Source organism: Chroicocephalus ridibundus, chromosome 1 (assembly GCF_963924245.1).
Source record: "Chroicocephalus ridibundus chromosome 1, bChrRid1.1, whole genome shotgun sequence".
Taxonomy (NCBI): Eukaryota; Metazoa; Chordata; class Aves; order Charadriiformes; family Laridae; genus Chroicocephalus; species Chroicocephalus ridibundus.
In genome coordinates this window covers 73,463,809-73,487,321 of record NC_086284.1, presented here as the reverse complement: position 1 = coordinate 73,487,321, position 23,513 = coordinate 73,463,809, and the positions used below count along the sequence as shown (strand labels likewise).

The following is a 23,513-nucleotide window of genomic DNA, read 5'->3' as shown; positions in this document are numbered from 1 at the left end:
CACGCTCTTCCTCCCAAGTGTGGTCTATTGCTCACCCTATTAAGATTTCCTCCTCCTGAACACCATCGATGTTTTTCCATTTGGGTACTTGTCTCAGCATTGTCCCTATCTCCTTTCTCCAGTTGCGACAGGTTAATTTAGTTTCCAGCTTCCTGTTAACCTTTCCTGTGCCTTTCCAGGGCTGATAGGCTCTATCACAGGATACCTCTCGCTGCGTGCCTGTACAGCACCTTGCATAATGAATCCTGACCTCAAGCTTTTCAAAAACATTATCAGGAATTTAAGCTTCTTGTCAAACCCAACAGAAAACCATCCCGCTGTACGGTTGCTGAAGAATACATGGGAAAGGAAGAATACGCAGTGCCAACCTGTCCTCTCGGACAACGACCTGTCCTGCACCAAACCGCGGTTTCCCTCTATCCTGTGCATCTAACCCTCAGTGGCAGTCATGCACCTCAAAAGCCTACCTGAATCAAGACTGTATAATTTTTAATCTGAGCATATCACCGTTTAATCAATAATTTTTTGTGTGTGCCTACTACTTGTTACTTAAACTGTGAAATACAGTTCGGGGCGGGGGGGGAAATCCAGCCTATAAAACCTGTTGGTGTAAAGATAAGCACTTTATTTAATATCCAATTAAATGTGGTCACCGGAGAAATCACAGCTTATGCAACTTTATCAGAAAAAGATTAATCTATTTCAGGCTTAACCCAAAATGTCATAAAAGAACTCATGAATTTAGATAGGAATCCACTTATTATCCAAAGACATTTTCCTATTGAGTAAGAACAGCCTAAATTGCTGCCTATATTTATACTTGGTTCAATCAAATTTCTGTACTCAGTAGCTGTCATTGATTTTTAGGACAATTATCAAACAAAAATGATGAACAAACCGAAGGAACATTATAGAGTCTTTTTCAACTCCACAGTAATCATTAGGAAATGCACAGCCTGCTCATTGATAACGGTTTAACGGCTCACGGGGTGACATCATCACATTTAAAAGATAGTCACACCCGGAAGGCACAATATTTTTTTTTTTTTAATAGCATTACAATTTGCCATTTTAAAAAGTTAATCGTATTTTGCTGGGTGTTTCAAACCACACAGGCTGCACTGAAGTTACTTTGTTCATATTATGTGATCATGCCCAAAACCATGATTTTAAAATAAGGAGGCAAATTGTTGAATTTATTTATTTAAATTAAGCAGACTTTCTTCCCTGCCTAGAAACTGATACTCTTCAGTTCATTAGCTGAATTTCCCACAGGGCCTGCAAAGGCACATTTCATTTCTATACTGTTTGATTTGTCTAGTTGATTTATTTTAGAAAAGTATTCTATATTAAAATTATTGTATAATAACTATTTGCTTTCATCTTTCCGCATTAATTATTATCTTTAGTAGCACGCACATTTTGCAGATAGTACAGAAAACTTGCTTTTAAAAAAAAAGTGTATAGGTATATGGGTAGAAGTAGCAGAGCAGCTGTTAGCTGCTGGGATGCAACACTTTTGATTTTTGTCTGCCAGGTCAACCTAAGGCAAAGGGTTCAAGTGCAGGGGCTAAAAATCAGTATTAAGCAGTGATGTTTAACGGCCTACTTAAAATGAGTTCAGTGATCTTGCCCCATTCCACTGAGTGCAAAAATACCTATCTGTAGTCAGTGCGTAAAAGGTATCATCTAAAAAAGCTACAAGAGTATGTAACTCACACCTGGTTACAGCACATTTGCTGAACTGTATCTCTCCCCCTCAACGCTGTAAATACATTTACGGTGTTTTACACAAATATAGAGCTCATTTGCAAAGTTCGTCATGGATGTCAACTTAGTATAAATTGTGCAAAAAATCTGGAGGATCAGAAAAAGGATGCCTTTCACTGAATGGCAAACCTAAGCTCCACAGAAGGGGTAGCGGATGCCCATTAGTGAGACCAGCCCACGCTCTGAACACGCAAAAATTCAGTCTAAGGAAAACAGCAACTTTACTTTGAGAGCCAAGCTCATAGATGAGCCAAGCTCATAAAATAGCATTTGGGGCTATTTTAGGACAGAGGAGAACCCAGCCTGGGCACCGCACCCAGGCACCGAGGAGCCAAGAAGGTGGGAGTTGCTCCCGTGCTGGTACGCTGCCGAGCCCACTGGCCCCCCGCTGCCAGCAGCAGCTCACGGAGGTGGCAGACCCCCGTCCCAGACCCTGCACAACCTGCAGGGAGCTGCCAGCCCCCCGTGCCCCAGCTCGCCGAACTACAAAGGCTGTGCTCAGCGGAGCTCTGTCGTGAAGTGGCAGCAGCAGGATTCTCTCCTCCGTGAACCTTCAAAGATTTGTGGCAGGTATTTTTTAGTTGAACTTCCTCTGTGTCAGCTCTTCATCCCGTGCTCTTTATATAGCAGCAATTAGCATATCTGAGAAATCCCCATTCGGCGTGTTTTATGGTCTCCTCTCTGTGTATCGAGATAGTTCTGTAAGTTATGTGCAGGGATATGCCATAATTCCTAATGTACAACTGTCAGGAAATCATTCATGTAGATTTATTCACTGAAGAGTTGGTGAGGAAACTGATTCTGAACAGGGAGCTAGAAATTTTAATTACAAGAGAGAAAAAATGACTCCAGCACCTCAGACTGGTCAAGAAGCTCCTTTGATGCTCTAAAGATATGTCCTGGAGTTAATAGATTAACGCGGCATTTCTGAATTCAAATGCCACCTTCTGCCACCGATTGTTATTCTGTATTGCTATTGCTGACTTTCTTCAAAGTAATAACGATGTCAAAAAAAACCCACAAGTATTACTTCTCCATTTCTGCAACAAAACAAAGACTGAAGAAAAAAGACCGTCCTCTCTCAAGCAATATCTTCTTGACCAAAGGAAGTTCATACAATGTAGAAAAGAAATATTCATCCCTGTCAAACCCTGATGTCACTACCACTGAATGCAATGGCGAAACTCCCATTAATTTCTAGCGGAGCATGTGCAGCGAATAACTCAGATGGAAGTGGTAAACCATAAGTGACATAATCACTCAGGAACTGTCTCTGCCACAAGTGACCTAAATGGTAGGAAGAAATACAGCGAGAAACATTAATTCAGAGCTTAGCAAGAAGCCTTTACTTATGTTTCTGTGTAACTTCCATTTCCAGCACAAAGGTTACGGAAGAGTTCCATGCGCCGCCCTGCCTCCTGGCGAGCTGTAGTGCAAATATCCGAGCACAGAATTGGGGGCTCAGTCTCTTCAACTCTTCTCTCTGCTTTGACATCGATCCACCCTTGCTGTGCTTGCTCTGCGCCTGCAGCCAGCCTTGGGTCTGGGAACAGGATAAGGTGTCCCACCCCGTCCTCTGCCCCAGCATCCCGCATCATTTTCCAGCTGGTGCCTCAGCCCGGACCACCAGCAAACAGGACGAAGGGGAGCACGCTTGGTCCATGGCATAGCTGCTGGCAATGTCATCAAGAAAGGTGTCCCCATCTGCCTGCACCTCGGCTAACTCCTCTGTAACCAGATTTAATATGTTCTTTTCAGAGTTGTCATTAACGCTTATGAAGAGCTTTGAAACTCCTGAATGGAAGATATTATAGTAGTAAAAATGCAGCGGTTTTGGTTTATTGACAAGAATGCAACTGAGTATTATCAGAGGCCATAAACCTTCTGAGTGAGGAAAAAGGAAGAAAAAAGCCCAAAAGACCTGTTCTGTTTCAGAAGACTCCAGCTCTGTGTAAGAGGCTGTTCACAGACATTCAGCACGTCCTATACGAGTGTGAGGTTTCACCTCGTCTGCCTCCCACAGAAGCTACATCTACGTCCCAGCCCAGCTTTGTGCATATTGCCATACCACTTATGTGGGGATGAGTACTGCATTTTCCTTCTGAGACAGTGTTTTCACATCTGTGAAGAAGCTGATGGTCACTATCTAAATTTTTGCCCTCATGAGAGAGGACAAGCTTCTTCAGAAATAACCGCAATCGTGTAGTTTGATTCTTCATCAGGGGTGTCCTCTGGACGTAGCTCCATTCCTATACGGGAGCAGGAACTGCACGGGAAGGAAGGGTGCTCCCGAAGACTCCTCATGGGAACAAACACACTGCAGCAGTAAACTAAAGTTTTGGGGCCTGCTCAGCCATCTCTAAGCTACTGAAAGATCTTGCATGCAGACTTTATTATAAATTATGACTGCAACTTATGGTATTTTTCAAACTGTTCATCTCGCGTTGCACTTGGTCCTCCCATGAGGACAAAAATTTAGACCATGACTAACGCCTCCTTTTCAGTGGGTTTCTCAAAGCATAATTGCATTTTTTTCCCTTTAAGCTCCCACATAATTCTTTTCTTAGACTCCTCCACTCTTACAGGGACCAGCTTATTCTTATGTCCTCTCTATATATTTAACTTTTCCTGCATGCTAAAAATTTGTGATTTGGTGCAAGAAAAACATTCGTTATCTGCTTACGGTATTTTTGAAACTGTCCATCTCATGTTGCACTTGGTCCTTCATCCCATGTCTTTTTTCTAGACTGCATACCTCCACTCTGCACTGGTTCTTCCATGAAATCAGAAATTAACCAGCTAATATGTTTTCTTGCATTAGATGTCCCCGAGATTGTAATTAAAATTGGAGAAGGCGTCTTAGAAAATAACGCAGAACTGCCAAATTGCGGCCATTCTATATACTTTGTATTAATATTGGTTTTGACCACGTTCGTAATCAATAATCTCACAGCTGTCTTCCCCTTTTCTACTTCAGGTCTAGAAGTTGTAGCAGTCACATAAAGCTGCACCTGCCTCTGCATCTGAGTGCAGCTTTAAATAAATGCAAAATTTGATTATCAATATATTATGCTGCCGGTATTTAAATACCAATAATCTCTAGCATGTGCAAGAAAAAAACCCATCATCTTCAACATCTCATTTCAAAATAGTTACAAAGCAGAGGGAGTGTTTGAAATCTCATCTCTCCTTAAACATGTGTTAGTGATAAGAGTTAACAAGAAATACTCTTGGTTTTCCGCTCTTTCTAGCTACACAAGCTTCCCTTACAGCCATTTGCAGTAAATGCCGAGGCATACGAATAGCAATTTTTGGTTCTGAGAGAAAATGCTCGATCTCAATATTCCTGACCCGGTGGCTCACTGGCCTATGAATGCTTTTTGTGTATTTATCTTCTGAATAAAACGTGGTGCAAAGCCCCCTCACACCGAGCCTCCATCACTCAGAGAAACGTGCTGGTGGGGAGGGAAGAGAGTGGGGCATGTATGAGGGAATTTGGGAAAGGAAATGCTTATCCTAAACTGTGTGAGAAGCAACCTCAGCCTTGCTGGCATGCTGGTTTTAACTCATGAAGTAAAAAGGGTACCGTATTTCAGAACATGCGATTGTTATATATAAAATGCAATTAAGAGATTTGGAACTACATGAATATGTAATGTACACATTTCTTTACAGATGCATTTTTCTCCAGACAGGCCGGTGCCTGCTTTAATTTGGAAGCTATCCATTTTCATACAAAGTTAACCAAGAGTGACAGGAAATCAGACGCCTACGTTATTTATCTTTTCTGAACTTAAAAAAAAAAAAAAAGCCTTCTGTTAATTACTTTTCTAGGAAGCTATTTTGCGATACCACAGGGATAGATCTTCCATATTCAGAAGTGCTACGGAAATGACAACTTTACGACGTGCAGGGTGAATAAAGTATGTTACATGCAGATATTTAAGGGTATATTTGTCTTCATTTACTGTAAGTGAATATGTGACCAACAATAAAGGATTTAACTGCTTCTGGCCTGGCTGGATGCATTTACAACAATTACTGGAGGTCTGACCTCTTTAACCTTATACATCAAGTGGCACATATACATTATTTATTTAGCTGGAATTAACAGTGATCTGTGAAGCTCGCTGTATTTTCCTTTGCTTCTCTTGATCATCAGTCGTAACGAACTGACCCCCATGAGTATGTTCAGTGGTGACAGTTCCACGTCACTCTGATTCATGAAAGACTGGGGAAACTACAGAACAAAGCAGTATAATATTTTTCATTGATTTTTTTTTTTAAAGAAATAAATACATAAAATATCCTAAACCACCTTTACATCCTACATGATCCCTTGTAGATTGCTGTGGAGACAAGGAGTAGACAGAAGTGCTCTACCCTGCTATGATTATTGGAAAGGAGAATGTGAGTTGGCATTAATAACTGCTCTGCAGGCGCAACGAGGGCTTGGACTCCACACCTGACTGCACACCGATACAACGCTCTGGCATTGTGCAACGTAAGGTCTGAGAAGCAGACTGCGTCTAAGTATTTCACTGGTAACCGCAAATCCCCAGCAAGCCCACCCTCGCTCTCTGTCCGTACCCTAACCCTTTCTGAGCACCCCTTTGTTTCAGGAGCCATGGAGCAGATGGATGGGGAGGAGATGCTCAGCCGAAACCTCGTGCTGAGGACAGCTTCTTGTGCTTGCAGGAGCGCCGTGCTGCAGCGCGCATCCAGAAAAGGATGGCTTTCTCTAACTGCTGAATAGCCTTCCAGGCCTGGGAGCAATCCATGTTAATGGGGCCAAAGGTGGAAAAGTGATAGCAATGCCATGTATCTTCTGAGGCGCGTTTCACCAAGGAGGTCTATTAGACTACTTTTTGTTTCTGGTAGGGAGGATTTTTATTACATCCAGTTATCATCATCATAAGCACTACAGTGGATTAAAAAAAAATCAGACAAAATGTGCAATTAAAAACTGCTTTTTGTAGTTCTAGAATTTCCTTCATCAGTAACTTTAGTGCTTACCAAAAGGAACCAAAGAAGCAATTATACAGGGTTGCGGACATTTTTATGCATGCACTTTTGTATCAACTCAAGAGCTGATTCATAAACCAAACCATCCACTCTGGGGGAAAAAAAAAGGCAAGAGGAATACACTTTTCTCACAATGAACCATATTCTTACATCCATGGAGCTCTCCTTATCCCAAAAGTGGTTACTTTTCCAACTTCTGAAAAGATGGAAAGACCAGTTTTATCAAAGGGAGGATGTGACTTATGAGACACCCCAATGAACTGCTCAAAATATTTTTTCAATAATTAGAAAAAAACAACCTCAGGGAAAACTTGCAAAATGACAGGTGCATACATTAAGGAATTCCCTTGACAATCGTAAGTTTACATCCAGTTTCAAGAGATTTTTCCCTGATGATAGTCATCCTACCAGTGAAAAACAAAGAGGAACAACAAGTGGTTCACCATAGCAACAAATGCATAGCACGTACCATATGGTAATCAGTCCATACCAAAAACATTACGGTCTATGTAAATAAATTCTTTATTTTCAAAAACCTACAGATGAGTTTAGCTAGTGCTTTCCCAGAAAAAGAGAGCTTGCTATTTGATTCAAAAGGGAAAAGAAACTTGTTTCCCTGAGGGTAGAAACAGTAAAACTAGAGAGGCTCTAAAAGTCAAGTAAAGGCGTCTAAACAGTATTTTCCTTCTCCGAGAGCCGCCATGCAAGAATAACCAGAGAGATGAGGCCCGCTGTGTTCAGTGAAACTGCCCGCACACGCAGTCGCTGCGTGCCTCGGAGACTGCAGAACGCGAGAAAGGCAGAGGCTTGTGTGACGATTTGAAAACTACCGAAAATCCATCTTCGCGCATCGTGGCCTCCGCTGTGTTTGTGAAGAGCGTTTCAAACACCACCCGGTCTATTTAGTGCACTCTTTCTTTGCAGTCCTAGTCTGCTGAACTCTCCTACATAAAAACAGGCAGTAATGCACAGCCCTCCCACAGACACACTCGAAGGTCCTGAATAACCCACGACTAGCAGGGATCTTTGCACCACACTGCTCTTGTTGTCCAGTTCTTCCTCTTTAACGTGGGAAAACATCCTTTGTTTGTGGGGAAGGTCAGTGGTACCATTACAGGGATGAATTGAGCTGTGTCTTGTTGTAAATGCAGCCTGCTAACTCGTTCCCATGAACATCTGGGAAAGAAAACATCTACAACTGGCTTGTACTTACAGTACTTACAGTACTCAAGTGCTGTGATTGCTAACTGGCTTCTCAAGCACTGCAATTCTTCAATAAAGCTGATAAATGGTAGAGGAAAAACAACACACTTAATTCTGCGCTTCTGTCTCCAGACTCTTTGGGCGCATCCTAGAATGCTGCCGGAAGAAGTCTGGACCTTTTTGCTAATGCATTCAATCTCTCCCTCCCTTTTTAACTAAAGCATCTTCAACTGCTCTTCTATTCCCATTTCTGCCTTTCTGGGACAGAACTGAACACCCTGTGAAGCAGAGAGGAAAAACCCAGATTCAACTCTTAGTCCTGCAACAGTTCAACAGGCTCCATCACAGCAAGGGAAAGGTGGCGTCATGCCTCTGAGGAAAAGGTTACCTAGATCTCCCCTAAACCTTTTTCCTTCCTCATGAGACCCTGTCTCCCCCTCCACTTTCCTGTAGATCCAGATGTGCGGTATTTCCAGGGGAAGCACGCACTAATCACGACCATCTTCCTAATTTATTCTGCACTGGAGCTTCTGTTGCCAAATGAGATGTAGCTGCACTTGCCTTTTCACACATGAACTTCCAACTTCGATTTTAAACCGGAATGGAACTACTTACTATGCATGCTATATGCTATATGCTATATGCTTACTATACATGCTATGCACCGAAGTTTTCTTCTTAAGAGAGTTTTGGTTTGAACAAATTACTGACATCAAGTCCATATTTGGGAGGGTTTTTTCAGAGGGAGGGAAGAAGAGGAGGAAAGAGTTGTGGGGTATTTTGCTTTCCATTAAGATATGGGGATAGAACTGATAGGCGAAAAAAAGATTGCAGATTTAAAGAATACTTGCCAAACGCTGATAGCTATATATAGCCACTCGAACGAGAATGACTGCAGAGAGTATCTTATCCAGGCAAATAGTATTTTGCCTGAGTAAGATCAGGGCAAAAAGGGGTGGGGAAAAAAAAAATAATTCAACATTTAATCTATTGCACATTACTTCTGGTGCAGAAGAAGTTGTGTAAGTACTCTGTGAAGTGGCATAAGAACATGTCCTCGTGATGACCCCATCTACATTTCACATAAATGTGTTCCCAAATTTAACAGAACCAAATCTATTCCTTTTACCATTAGACTGCTAGTCATTCTTGAATACAACCTCGATTTCCTTGCTCCATAACCCTTAGAGAAATAAGCAAAGGACAATAGATGAGGCTTCTTCAATGTAAAAAAAAAGCAGCATGCAGCCCATAAGATGAAATTCAACAGAACTCAGATATAAAGAACATGATTTGCCATCTTAGGTTTTTCTTATTGTCTCACTCAACAAAATTCTAGAAAAGATAGGCGCTTGATTTCCTTGCCTCATTTCTTCTATCCCTGGTATCAAATTTCTCTTCCCTTCTATCCAATACAGTGGGTTTTTACCTACAGCAATATAATTTCTAAGTAGTTCAAAATGTGTAATAGCAGTACTTGAGATGACGAGCTATCATTTCCACAGAGCAGTATGATAATTTTGGAAGGACCAGGAGGTTGGGTATGGATTCTAATTAACACTGATGAACCTGGCTCCTAAAGATTAAATTCCCAAATGAGTAACTGCTACCTTTCTACATACAGGTCTATCTGAGTTATTCTCATTAAAACAATTTAAAAAAAATCATAAGCTTCAGTCTGTGTCTAGATATTGAAGGCTTTCCAAAACTGATTAAAAATATTAAATGAGGTATTGAACTACATTAAAAATCAACCTTTTTTGTGTATTGAAAAGTAATGGTCTATAATTTGTATTCAAGTGATTTTATTTCCAGTGAATAATAATTGTACTGCAGCCAACTTTGTGCCCTGTTTCTCTGAAACCCTCAAGGGATGAACAGAAGAGGATTTTGTATCCTGCTGAAGACACACACTTTGCATGACATTGCTCCTTATTCTTCGGTTCTTACAAGGAGGCTTAACTTTGTTTCATTATGTGTTTCTTTTTCTACTGATGGTTCCTTCAAACCAGTAAACACAAGTGAAAGTGCAGAGGTATTAGATATACCGATAGGCTCTGGAAAGTACTATAAGCTCAATGCAAGTGCATGGAAACAGAGGACTCTACTTGAATGCATTAGTAAGTGGGCTTGCAAATCAGGGGATTTATAACAATATATTCTTGTTTCCTGCTTTTCTCCATGGAACTTCACGTTGCCTATAGTGACGTGATGTTCAAAATAAAACTGAAATGTCACACACAAGTGCTTATCACTCCATGTGCCCCAACTCTGCAAGAGCTGGGGAAATGGTCATTTCTCACCATTTACTTCTATACTTGGCCAGGCTAGGCAGCTTGTCCCCTGCCCCCAGGACCTCAATTTTTCCTCCTTTTTAGTCTCATATTTTATCCCACATTACACCCTGCACTCATATCTTGCTTCCCCTATTTGCATGTTTTTCCCTCACAGCCTCCTGCAGTAAAATTTTCAGTTCAGTTAAGCAGCTGTAGAACCTGTCTAGGCCAAGTTGAGAAGTATAGGCTTTGGACCATGATACCACTATGAACACATTTTATGAGCTGAAAAAAAAGGTGTAATGACAAAATTAGGCCTGCAGGCAGAAAATGAAGGCTATAAAAGTGCTCCAGAGGGAGGTGGCACAAAGACCTACTAGAGGCCAGTCACTAGCGTACCCCCACAGCCAATACTGGGTCCAATACTGTTTAACATCTTCATTAATGATAGGAATGATGAGGCAGAGTGCACCCTCAGCAAGTTTGGAGATGATACAAAACTGGGAGGAGGGGCTGATACCCCAGAGGGTCATGCTGACACCCAGAAGGACCTTGACAGGCTGGAGAAATGGGCCAACAGGAACCTCAAAAAGTTCAACGAGAGGAAATGTGAACTCCTGAACAGGGGGAGGAATAACCCCAGCACCAGTACAGGCTGGGAGCTGACTGGCTGGACATGAGCTCTTCAGGGAAAGACCTGGGGGTCCTGGTGGACAACAAGCTGACGACGAGCCAGCAACACCTCACCGGCCTTTCTCCACTAACCCCCAGAGCATGCTAACTGCCCTACCTAGCCCATTTCAGCCACACACTTTTTATTTGAGCAGACATAAAGCTTCATCCCATCACCTGCATTGCAGATACTCTCGCCCCAAGCTCTCTGCCCCTCTCCTGCCTCCCATACTCTCCTGGCTGCTCTTAGGCAGCTTCCTGACGCTCTTATTTCTGTTTCCATATAGCTTCCCAGACACTATTGTAGCCTACTTGTCAGCCCGCTTTCCCTCACAATCATCCTATATGGCGTGTCTACTCTTCCCATGTCCACCAGGGATACAGGTTCTTTCCTGACCATCACCTTTAGTCCCACACTGAACAACAGAGGCCTCCTTTTGCCTGCAAATGTTCATGGGACCATGACAGCTTTTGTGCTGAGAGCAGCTTAAAAATTCTGTCCCTAACAGGGGACAGTGAACATTTGATGCAAAGGAGAAGTTTTATGAGTTTGAAAGCAGAAGTGTAAAAAATGCATGGAAATTCTTACAAAACTGTGCTAGGAGATGTATGATAGAAATAACAAGAATGGAAAAACATTTTGAAATAAAAAGAAATATGATTGAAAATTAAAGGGAGGGTGGATTAGGCAACACTGACTGAAAAAACTTTCAGTCTTGGTCAATATCTCTCCCTGTAGCAATACCAGTGGGTTACCAATTTCATCCTGTGCCACTTGGGATGGAAAATGTTAGAACAAAGGAAACGTCAGGATAAAGGGAAAAAAGCTGGGCACTTTTATCACCAGGACTCTCAGCCTTCCAACATGAGATCTAAACATTGACTTTCACTAGCTCCAGTTTCCAACCCCAACACCTACAGTACCTAGGATTTTTTGTCTGCGTTAATTTGTCCATCATTTTTTATAATCACTTAGCTCTTTTTTAACCTACCAGATAATGGTTTTTGTCCACCTCCTTCGACTTCAGTTAGATGATTCTATTATGTTATCAAATACTGTTTCATTAACACTGCATCCCATAAAAACTGTGAGATGTTGGTGAACACTTTAGTAGCTACCCTGCAGTCCACTCTTCCCTACCATAGCCTACATTGCCAGCAGTATCTAAGCAAGTTAGCTTAAAGCAATCATCTCAAGTACGTCTGCATGTCTAGAAACTGCAGTATAAAATTACCCTTACACATCTACATGGATTACATACAAAAATGAAAGCTTTCTTTCCTGAGGTAGGAGAATTTGGAATGCAAATGGTAAATCCTGAATTTCAGACAAACAAATGATTGCCTATCAAAACTCCTTTCCAAACTAGTCCTTAGAGTATTGCATACATGTAAAGGGAGAAAATTTGAAAGATCCAGACAATTGCCACAGGCATTTTTAATTCTAACAATACTTCCCACTTGCAGATAGAAGTACAAGTCTGAAAGAGGTAATAATAGCTAAATGGATATTAGTATCTGCCATTACCTGATCTATGTGCACAATTACAGCAGTTTGTGAATGCTAAATTTGCTTATCAAATATGGCTTAAGAGCCTAAAACAACCAACCCCTCTTCAGAACAACATATCACCTACGTGTTGTTTGGAACTGATGGAACTTTAACTTAGAGAAAAACCACATGGGTATAATGCCTAAAAGAGCTGAGAGAAGTAATTGCTTCCAGAGAGATTTCTTTCCCAAGCTGAACCAAAGGGGGAATACTCCAAGTCAACTCCATTTCTGAAAAACAGGCATTAAGAGGCCAGAGAACTCCACCAGAAATTAGATTTTTCCTCTGCTTTAACAATGCCAGAAACAAAAATGCTAAGACTAAAAACATCTCAAGACACACTACAACTGTCGAATAAGAGTAAACAGTCATTGCCTCTGCTCTGAGAATGTCACAGTGACTCAGACAAATAGAGTCGCTTAGTCCTATAAATACTATAAATTGTTTATAAATTGGGAGCTCTACCAATTTGCACAGGAGGATGATGTGACCACCTTTGTATTGGCATACAGGCCTCTGGATACACCCCAGGAAAAAAAAAATCACCAAAATTCTGCCAAAACCAACCATTTCCTCCCTGTCCAAAAAGATCAAACAGAAAATCAGAGACTGTATAAGTGATAAAGCAAGGTGTTCTACTGGCATAGAAGGAATGTGAAATAAATGAACACAAAATAAGTCCAAGCAGAAATCTTTCATATCTACTGCTGACAACAGAAACGTTGTCTAGAAGCTTTTTCAGAAATGTTCTCATACTTGTAGCATGGCCAGGTTCCTACAGATAGTGATTCTTCAGGAAGCAAACCTCAGTCTTCTCAGAAATTGGTTTGAAACGGGAACAGATACTACAAACTAAAAGAAAAGTCTTATTGCTGTATTCTCATCTACTCCACAAATTTCATATTGTTTAAGCAATTTGTTTGGATTGTGAAACTACTTTGACATCATTGAGGATGGCAGAACTACTTCTGATCGCAAGCACTTCATTTAATCATTGCCAAAGAGAAAGAGGTCAACGAAATATGAACAGAAGTAATACACCTGCCTAGCAAAAAAAAAAAAAAAAAAGAATTAAAAATATCCAGACTTCATATGTGAACACTCAGGAAAAAAAGTCAGTGAAATAATATATACTACTATAAAATACGCCATTGTAGGAAGTGTTACAGTTCTGAAGACAGTGAGTATTTCACTGTTGATTTATCTTTATATTGCTTTGAGGCTGCTATTTGCAATATACTATGTCAATGTTAAAAAAAAAATCAACATGCAAAGTAATATGATAAAAATCTGTAAAGAGACAGATGCAATTTGCAATTCTAAGGCATCATCCATCCATCCAAGGGGGTATGTCATAAAAAGCATAAAAACGCTTACCTCTTCTTGCTTAGGAATGCTGAACTTGGCTATCTTTGACTTGGTCCTGGCTGAATCAGGCTTGTTAGAAGGCACTCCCCTATATGACTTGGTCGTCTCTGCTGGTAACTTCAGCTTTGGAGACTCATCAGGAGCCTGGTCTTGACCGTCCATTGGCCTTACATAAGCTGTTGGTTTCTGCTGAACCAGACTGGGCTTCGAAGCAAGAGAGGGCGGGAAGTTTTGGACGCAGTGTCCGCCACCATGCTTTGCTGGCCTCTCTTGCGCTTGAGCTCCTCCATCCGAGCTACAGTTGAGCTTTGCCGGCTGCTGCACTCTGTTGACATTGTCTCCTAGCGTGGCCCTCAGTGAGCTTTGCTGGGCAGTGTTGGAGGAGGAAGAGGAGGAGGAGGTGGGACTCGATGCATAGCGTTTTAGTTTCTCCAAACTGGGTTTTTGGTTTGCCAGTTTGAAGTCACCCTTGTGTGACTCCAGTGACCGGTGCCCGTGCTTGCTCGCTCTCTGCTGGCCATCTGAAGCGGCATTGTGCCCGGTCTTCTGCCAACCCATCGCGGCGCTTTTGCTCTGCTGGGCAGGTAGGGCTGCTGGTGTGGAAGAAGTAGTGCTGGAAATGGGCGGAGGAGGCGGCGGTCTCGAGTCTGCTACAAGATGTTCATCGGGCTTGGGGAGAGATGTCTGAGGAACCCCAGGTTTTGGAACCCCAACAAGATGGCTCTGGTTTGATCGGTCAGTTAACAAGTCTTTCATTTCATCATAGTTGCCCAGCGTATTCTGGATGCGATTCGAGAGCTCATCCCCCTTGTTAGTCTGCAAAACAAAAATCCGAGTGTTCTGCAACAGTCAACGTAAGAAAAACAAAATTCCCTGCATGCTTCTGCTGAAATCCTTACTGAAGTAGCACTGCCTTATTCAGCAGTGGCGTTGAGGGATGAAATCGAAAATCCTTATTGTCTCTGAAGACACTTGTCAACATCTTAAATCTACCCTGAACTGGAAAAGCTATAAAGGGCCTTAGAGTATATAAAAAAAAGAAATCTATCACTGGTATCATGCTGTAGTTAAAGTATATTACCTGGAAACTAGAAAATTTATTATTGCAACTACACAGAATGGTTTGGATTAAATCTGACCATGATAAAACTCTTCCTATAGCCCAGTGCAAGCTCTCCTTCAACCATGAATGAAAACACTGCATTCCCCATTTCCTTCTCTGCCTGCCTAAGTTTTCACATAGTACCTGGGAAGCCACCCAACATCCTGTGTAAGCACTGAATGAACTCACCAATCTGAGCCAACCAAATACTCTGAGGTGACTTGAAGACAGTTTGTGGGACAATGGAAAAACTACAGATGATTATGTCCCTTCTTTGAAAATACTCTGACAGGATGCTTGCTCCGGGGCACTCTCCACTTTTAAAAAAAAAGGTGAACAGAACCCCCAAATTATTCACGTTGCTCAGTGCTTGCTGTGTGCAGCAAGGAGAACACAGCCACACTCCCTCCCCTTTAAGATTAATCATTGTCTTTAAAATCATCCATTTACCTCCTGACTGAAAAGGCAGAAACTCCACAAAGAAATAAAACAAGCAAATAAAACATACTGGAAAAGACTGAAAACTCTTGCTTTAAAAAGCCGCTGTAAGCAAAAGGGTGTATCATTAGCACTTATGCAGCAGAGATTTTTCTGAACCCTGCCAAGATTCAGGCGTGTGATGTTCTTTGCTTTACGTTTTCAGAGGAAGACAGTAATGAGCCAGTGATGTTCTCCTTTCTCTCTCCCAGACATGGGGTCTGGATGGGAAAACTCCTGTTGGCTTCAGAAGACCAAGCTCTCATCTCAAGACTCTCTGTTTTAGAGGAAAACAGAAAGAAGGAGAGACAAGGGAGTAAAAGGAATGGAGAAGACCCCCTTAAAGTTATATAAAAAATTCAAAAGATGTAGCATTACCCTGGAAAACTGAGGGTATTTTTTGCTCCTAAGCCTTCAAATAAAATTGAGTGACCCAAACAAAACCGTAAAGGAAATTCCCCTAGTTCAGATATAATTTTTTTAGGGTTTCCTATTAAAAAACCTGAATCCAAGCAAAAATGCCCTGTAAATGAGTGCTGTGATTGCCACATGCTAACTTTCAGAGGACTACAGTGGAACCATTCCCAAGTCAGACAGCAGAAGCAGTCCTGTCTTGCTTGAAACTTCAAAATTGAAATTGCTTGAAATTTCAAAGGCACTACCTTGTAACTACATAAAATACACTACAGCTAGCTTTTTGATATACATTTGTTACAAAGTTGAATATATATCAATAATATATATTGAGGGGAAGTGGGAAGGGAAAAACTCAAAAGTGGTGCATCTGAAAATTGCTTTGCAAACTTGGAATCAGATGCCTTAACCCCTACAGTCTCATCTTCTCTCTGCATATGCAGCTGTTGTTGTCACAAGGACAATAATTCGCTACGAAAAGAAATATGAAGCATTAATTCACAGACAGCAAGTGCCTTAAAAAAAGGGTGTTCCTTTGCTTCACAGGAATCACATCAATGTCCTGAAGAAGAGGAAACTATTAACAAGGCTTCAAAAGTGGGAAGCATCACGTACAACTGAAAAGAAAGACTGTTGGAGACAAACTCATGTGTCTCCTGGGGTCAATGAAATAGCTTCTACACTTTGGCGCCAACTTAACCAGCAGAATTACTTTCCAGAAGGCACAGAAAATTTTCCTTTTACCCAGTGGATCTCTTCTGTGCTTCCAGTGGTTCTTCCACCTTGTGTACATACCTTGTAGAGAGATGTGTTTCCAGCTTCCCTCTAGGGAGGCCCTTGGGCCCGCACCCAGCCTGATTCAGCCAGCCTGTGTGCGTGAGGTTTCCTTCCTTGCCAGGACCATGACGACAAGGACCACCAAATGGAACACAGCTCCTGACACCCACAAATCTCCTACAGCAAAGACAGCTTGTGGGGCAGCTCTCCACCCAGCTGCCTCTAGGTCCATGAATGTAGGAGAATTTATGTGCAAGTTTTGCCCCTGGAAAGTCCAACTTCCCTAACAGAATGTCCATTCTTTCTGATGGCTGCAAGTTGGATGGGAAGTAAATAAAAGCCAAATTTCAGATTATCTGTAGGCTAGCGCTAGCCCAGAGAAGTCAGCAGATTTTCTTCTATATGGATGTGATATGAAGGTCACACAGAGACACCTTGTATTGAGAGATCCCAGATAACCACAAGAATAATCGCAGCAAACCAATCTAATGCCCGTACCATGGCACATGCTGGTAACTGGCTGATGCTGTTTATTCCTTGTGGATACACTGGGGACAACCTGAGGTGGGAATATTTTGTGTTGAGCTGATCTCATCCAGAAGAGTTCACCTACATCCTTTTGGGAACAAGACGGGATCTGAGGTAACTCGTTATGAGCTTTAGATGTAAGGGTTTGTCCTATTATTTGCTCTGAAATGTTGCTGGCCTTATTTAATCATTCACATAGGGGAAAACATGATCACAAAATGAGTAGGTAGGAAAAGCATTCTGTGCAGACGTTTCTAACTTAGAGTGCTCTGATATTCTACTGCAATGAAAGATGTATCCATGCATTTGAAGACCGCAAGATTCAACGTTTCTAAAAATAAACCTGATGGTTGCATGGAAGGTCATCAGAATTTTTTTCTTCGTTAAAAATACTGATACGGTTAATAAGGCCAGGTATTCTGTCCAGGAAATATCCAGAATGAAACTCCTACTTTTTACCCCCTGTAAAAGACATTTTAAGTAAAAGATGCTGAATTTCCCGTAATCTTTCATAAAGGGTTGCTATGGATACTTTGAATAGGATAAGGGGCAACCCGAAGAGTCAGGATTTTTTCAGAAAATCTGATGTTACAGGAGTTGTGATACATGTCAAGGTGAGAGAGGACATAAGATTCAAGAGATTTCCAGTCTGCCTTTGATTTTCAGATATGGCCTTCTGAATGGCAAATCCTTTGGCTTGAGCTCATGTTTCTCAAGCTGTGCAGAGGAATACTGAATTTAATCAGAGCTTGCAGTGAATGTCTGCTGTAACTTAATTCCCCTCTGGAAACACCTAAAACTCGAACACGATCTTTAAAGACACTAAGACTGGGTTTCAGTTTTGCTTTCACAGAAAGGTTTCCTCTTTTGCAGTCAGCCTCTCTCCACGATAAGATCAAAAAGCCCAAGCCACAGCTCTGCACCCCCACGCTGAAGGTTCACAAATGCTTGGATGAGTTCAGAGAGCGCAATGGTCCATTGCCAGTGTATACATGACATTGAGAGTATGCCACTGCTGAAGTTTTGATGCCCAATGCTGGCAGAATGAGCGGTCATCCCAAGCAGCTGTGACTGTCACACCAACAGAGCTGTGGGTGAGTTATACTGCTGTCCTGGGCTTCGCCTTTCTCCATGTTTCTTTGACAAGGCCAGCGGTAGGATGTATTTCTGCAGCACCTTCTCTACATGCTTGGCCAAAATAGGGACATAGAGTTTAAAGATAAGAAGCATGGATGCAGCCATTATTCTGATCTCCCCATAGGATACCCACTCAGTATCCTCTCTGCTTTTAGAGAGGACAACGATTTTTCATCCACTCCTGTTAAAGTTGATGGAATTATACTGTGGTTGCATAGAGCTGCCTTCAGACATCATAACTCAGAAATTACTGGTATGTCTGTGATACGCGAAGTCTGTGCCATGACAGTCAGTACACTGGCAGACAGGTAATAATCAAAGTGCACAAAAGTTTCCAACTATGCCACTTTTACAAATGATTTGAGGTTCAGTATCACCAACTTCAGGTACCACAGACAAAACAGAAGCCAGCGAAAGGACAGGCCTTTTTTGCAAGGGGTCTATTTGATTGGACCTACCAAAAGGAAAATTATCAACTGCCCATTGCAGCAGAGCCCTCACAAAATGCCAAGACACGGCTGACTTAAGCTTTTCAGGCTTTTTCCCATGGATTAGCCCTTGACTGGTCTCACAGTAGACATTTCAAGTAGACCCTTGAGGAGTTCAAGACATTTCCCATGGTTTCTAAACGCCTTTGTAATGAATCTGAAATTCGGGCAGCTGGAGGTCAGCTTCAAGGCAGACAGAGCTGTCTTCTATCAAGGGACATGGTTTGAAAGTGGCAGATCTTTCTTTTTTATTAGGGACTGGAAAGAAACAACAATCTGGAAAAACAGCAAGCTAAAAGCTGACCCTGGAGCACGGGCAGAAACATGGAAGCGCAGAAGTCAGGTGCAGAAGCCAAGTGCCAGGTCCCACATAGGACTCCTGGAAAGCAGCACTAAAGCACCCAAAGCATCAAGGAGAAGTGATGCTGCGTGGAGGGAAAGGCTTCACAACATGGTGGCTGTAACGGTAACTTGGGACATTACTGGAAGGGCACAGTAGATGGTACATGATGATGTTTTGATGCATGCAGGGGAAGTCACTAGCCTAGCTGGGGGAGAGGAGCAGCCCCCATGGGATACCGCTCTCTGGTCCTGTTCACAAGGGCTTGGTTTGCAGGCTTCTGCAAAGTGCAGAAGAACTTGCTTGATTCTTCTAACAAGGAGTGGGGAGAAATGGTTGTGCCTCATCACGCTACTGTTACCATGAGGAATAAAACAGGGAGTTGAGACCTGTAAGTTACTTCTGCCTTTGGTGAGCGCAAAACATGTCTAGCAGACAAATTTTGCTGGTAATGCTTACAGGAAAAAAAAAAAAAGCAAACACCAAGATATTTCATTGCATTAACCTTGGCCAGAGCATAATGTTTACTGTATCGCTTGACCTTCACACACGATTCTAACACAATTGTTTTTTTCTAAGTGTTGCAAAAACAGGGCACCGTCACCTTCACCTCCTAGTTTTAATTCCAGCTCAAATATTGTTAGGATATTTCTAGTTTATTTCATTCTCGTGTGCTGCTGAACATTATAAGAAGCTTTTTTAATATTTTTTATACATATATATATATATATATATTTTCACACACACACGTATATAAAAACTGATTCTCAATGAACCATAAATGTCCTCTGCGAATTTTGTGAGGCTAGCGCTTGTGGGAGGGTGCTGAAACCTGGACAATGCCTTCTGCAGGCTGCATTTTTGTACTGTGGAATAAAAAATAATAAATAAATGAGCCGCCCAGCTGGGAAGCATCTACCTTGTATGGTTCACTGAAGAGGGAGTAACTCGTGTTAAACGCGCCATCCTCCTGCTGGGCCTCCTGATTTCTCCTTTCCCATTCTTTCCTTCGCAGTACGTTTCTATCCGGCTCGTAGACACTGCAGCAAAAAAGAGGAAGAGCTTTTTAAGAGTTAAAAATTAGCGGGCAACATATAAACCAGCGTGAATTTAAAAGCGAAGAACTCTGGTTTGCAGACAGATGGCAAAAATAAGCAAAAACATGAATCAGATGAATGCCAGTCCAAGCAGGCTGGGGAGGCTCAGGTCTCTGGGAATGCTGGTGCTTTCTTCACACAGAGAATAGATAATTAAATTCTTACAGAAGAATAAAAAAGAAATCACAGGGCAGGATCTACTCTGTGCAGAACTCCTCTGCTTGAAACGTGACAAAGGAAATATCTAAGTAACTTTGACAAAGACTGAAAGTACTCTTAAGGCAGATGGTAATTACAGCTATGAGTAAATAGAAATTATGAACATATTTCCACTTATGACATATCCTCTGAGTGTTGTATGAGAATGCTCCTTTTTTCACATGGATGTGTTTCTGTAGTGATTCTTTCATTAACTAGCTCCCTAAAGAGCTGTTAAAACTACATGCTGTAGTGGTTTCCACAGTTAGGCTGCTTCTTCTGATCTCTGTTAATCAGCCAAGTCGTGAAACTACTACTGAAACAATTCCTCTTTCTGATGGATTTGACACTATCACAACTTCAGAGCATGAATAAATGAATACTGGCACGATAGCGTATGTATGGCTGGTAGAGTGTAGCTGGAGAGAGAATAAAATCACTGCATTACACAAGAGTATTAATTTTTAGAAATTAACTAGTCTCCAATATAGACATCCAGAATAAAAAATAACTTTTTTTTTTCCCACAATTCTAGTTTAATGCATGACAACATAAACCAGAGAATCTTTTCCCTGAATTTCCCCAGAACAACACAGGGTTGCACATTTGCAGTCTGTTATGTTTTATTCTCCTCACAAAGGGAACCGATGTGCCTAACAAGGTTTACGTGTTATTTCAGGACAATGACGAGTATGCTGATTGCCTATTTTGCCTAGCTCAGCTAATGCCTTTCTTCTGGCACTGTAAATCTGTAAAGTAGAAGTATATATTAACGCCGTGTAAGTGCACCATGTGTTAATAAGAGAAAGGTTGTCTTGCTAACCAGCTTCCCGGTTAGCAAAACATATGTTGCATCGGCTGCCCACGTGACGTTACCTAGTATGCCTCAGGCAAGGCAGTCAAAAGGCCAACAGCTATCTGATTCTAATTCAAGACTTGAGAGCGATGAATGAAAATACATAGGATATGTTAGACAACTACTACTGTTTAAAAACAATGCCTTAGCAGTCACCAAACGAATGCAGAATCTCATGTTTACTTGTCAACGCTGCTAACTCGAACTGGGGCACGGAGTACCCTTCTGATGGGTCTGAGGGCAGATGCCAAATGCTGAGCAGGGCCCTCAAACATGGGGGTTTATTGTGAAGCACAGAGTTTCGGTAGACCAGGTTGGAGGTAGCTTCCAACCACCAGTTTGTTTATTCCATGTACAGGTGGATGAGGTTTTTGAGGTTTTATTACCTATTTTTCATGAGCGATACATGTTATCCACACCAACACCCTCTCTTTGAAAAGCAGTCTAATAAGGAGGCAATTGTAGGGGTGGAGTTTTGGGCCTGAAAAATGCCTTCCTCCAGGAAGACGAGGATGACGAAGGCCTCCCCACGGGGTCCTTGTGAGCAGAGATCATCTGCTGCACATGCTGCCGAGGCCAGAGGCAGAGCAGTTCTCATTTACTGCTGGGCAAGCAGTGGTCCTCAGTTACTACACCATGCTATCTGAGCGTACTCCCATGAATTAAGTCAGGGTGAAAGACTTCCTAACAACAACCTCCGTGTCTTAACGTAGATTTTCTGCCACCCTGAATAGTTGTTGTTAGGTTGGGTTTTTCTGGAGTTGCAGGGATCAAGTTATAAGTTCATCATCAGGCACATTTCCCCATCCAGAACCAGACTCTTTGAGACGCTTTGCGTTGGACTCTCACCTGCAGTCAAATAGAGATGGGCAGCTCCCCTGAGATTAATTATAATACTGATTTCCACACGGTTTCTAGGAAGTAAACAAGTGCAACATTCTTCACTAGGCCTCACAGAAATTTAAAACTGCACTGGTGTGATACTCCTAAAGTGGAAGGACATTTTTATCCCTTTATTTGATGGAGACATATTTGATGGAGACATATTTGATGAAGACGTACAAGTCATCAGATCTCTGAACCCCCTTCCCGAGTGAGAAGTTCACTGTTGGCAATGCAATGTACAACCTGCAATAATTCAAAATGATTATGCAAATGGCAAAACTGTGTGACAATGCCTGATATGCCAGCTATAAGCAGTAAGTCAGGAAGAGCTACAAGTTGAGAATGTATTCCTTTGGTAATACCAGATGGCAAAATCTCTAGCATTTGTGAGGCTGCTCCTTATTTGCATGAACATTGCAACAATCACATTTCCTTGAACGTATGTCGCCAAATGTATTTATTTATTTTGGTTCCAGGAAAATACTGCCAACTGCTATAATTGTCTTTATTGCAAACACTTCAGTTAATGGAAAATTATTCTTTTTAATAGTTTTCTTCCTTCTTTCTTTTTTTTTTTTAAAAATTTGTAATTTAAAACAATCACAGATGTACACGTACCTTTTTAATTCTTTACAGTGTGTGTCTTTTCTACAGCTAAACCATGAAGAACAAGTTCATGAAAATCTCAAGATTTTTTCCTCACTGGATCATGTGTGCGTATATGGGTGATGTATGCATGTATATATGTTATATGCAGGCTCGCACATCAGTTTATTGATGAAGAGTTTTGTCAGTATGGGTCAAAATGCTGAAGCAGTTTTGCAAGACTTGGAAACCAAAGAACACGCAATCATTCATCTCTCAAAAGTCAGTGTCATTTATATTTGTTCCATACAGGTCAAACTCCAAAAGAATGAATTTTAATTGTTTTTAAATGGTATATTGTTATTTTTGAAATGCTGCATCTGTTTCAAATTCATGCTTAAACTGACATGAACTGAAGCATGAGCAACAAGACAAACACTTGCAAAAGTTATATATGAATAAAAGTTGTATTATAACAATTACACTATCTTGAATTTAGCACACTGGTTTAAAACCAGACTGTGATTTATCACATCCCTAAGATCTGCCAAGACACATACTGGACTTACCAATGAATTATGTCTAAATACCAGTGTCTCAGGCTCAAAGCACTTTCAGCACACCATCACCACCACACAGTCACAGCAGCCCTACCTTCTCTGCCTCTTCTAGGGTACTTCGAATAATTTCACTCTCGGATGTTTTACAGATCAGAGTACCAATGGATTGACAAACTTCTCGGAGTAGGTATGTTTAATAAATT

General features: G+C 41.5%; 1 protein-coding gene across 2 annotated transcripts in view; it reads right to left on the bottom strand.

Moving 5' to 3' along the window:
- Positions 1–23,513, bottom strand: part of AFF3 (ALF transcription elongation factor 3) — a 338,460-nt gene that overhangs the window by 269,873 nt on the left and 45,074 nt on the right. For both annotated transcript variants that reach the window (XM_063339571.1, XM_063339580.1), the window contains exons 2-3: positions 20,049–20,169; positions 13,876–14,682 (exon numbers count right to left, since the gene is read on the bottom strand). In XM_063339571.1, the coding sequence (XP_063195641.1) occupies positions 13,876–14,682; positions 20,049–20,169 (928 nt within the window). The remainder of the gene's footprint in view (positions 1–13,875; positions 14,683–20,048; positions 20,170–23,513) is intronic.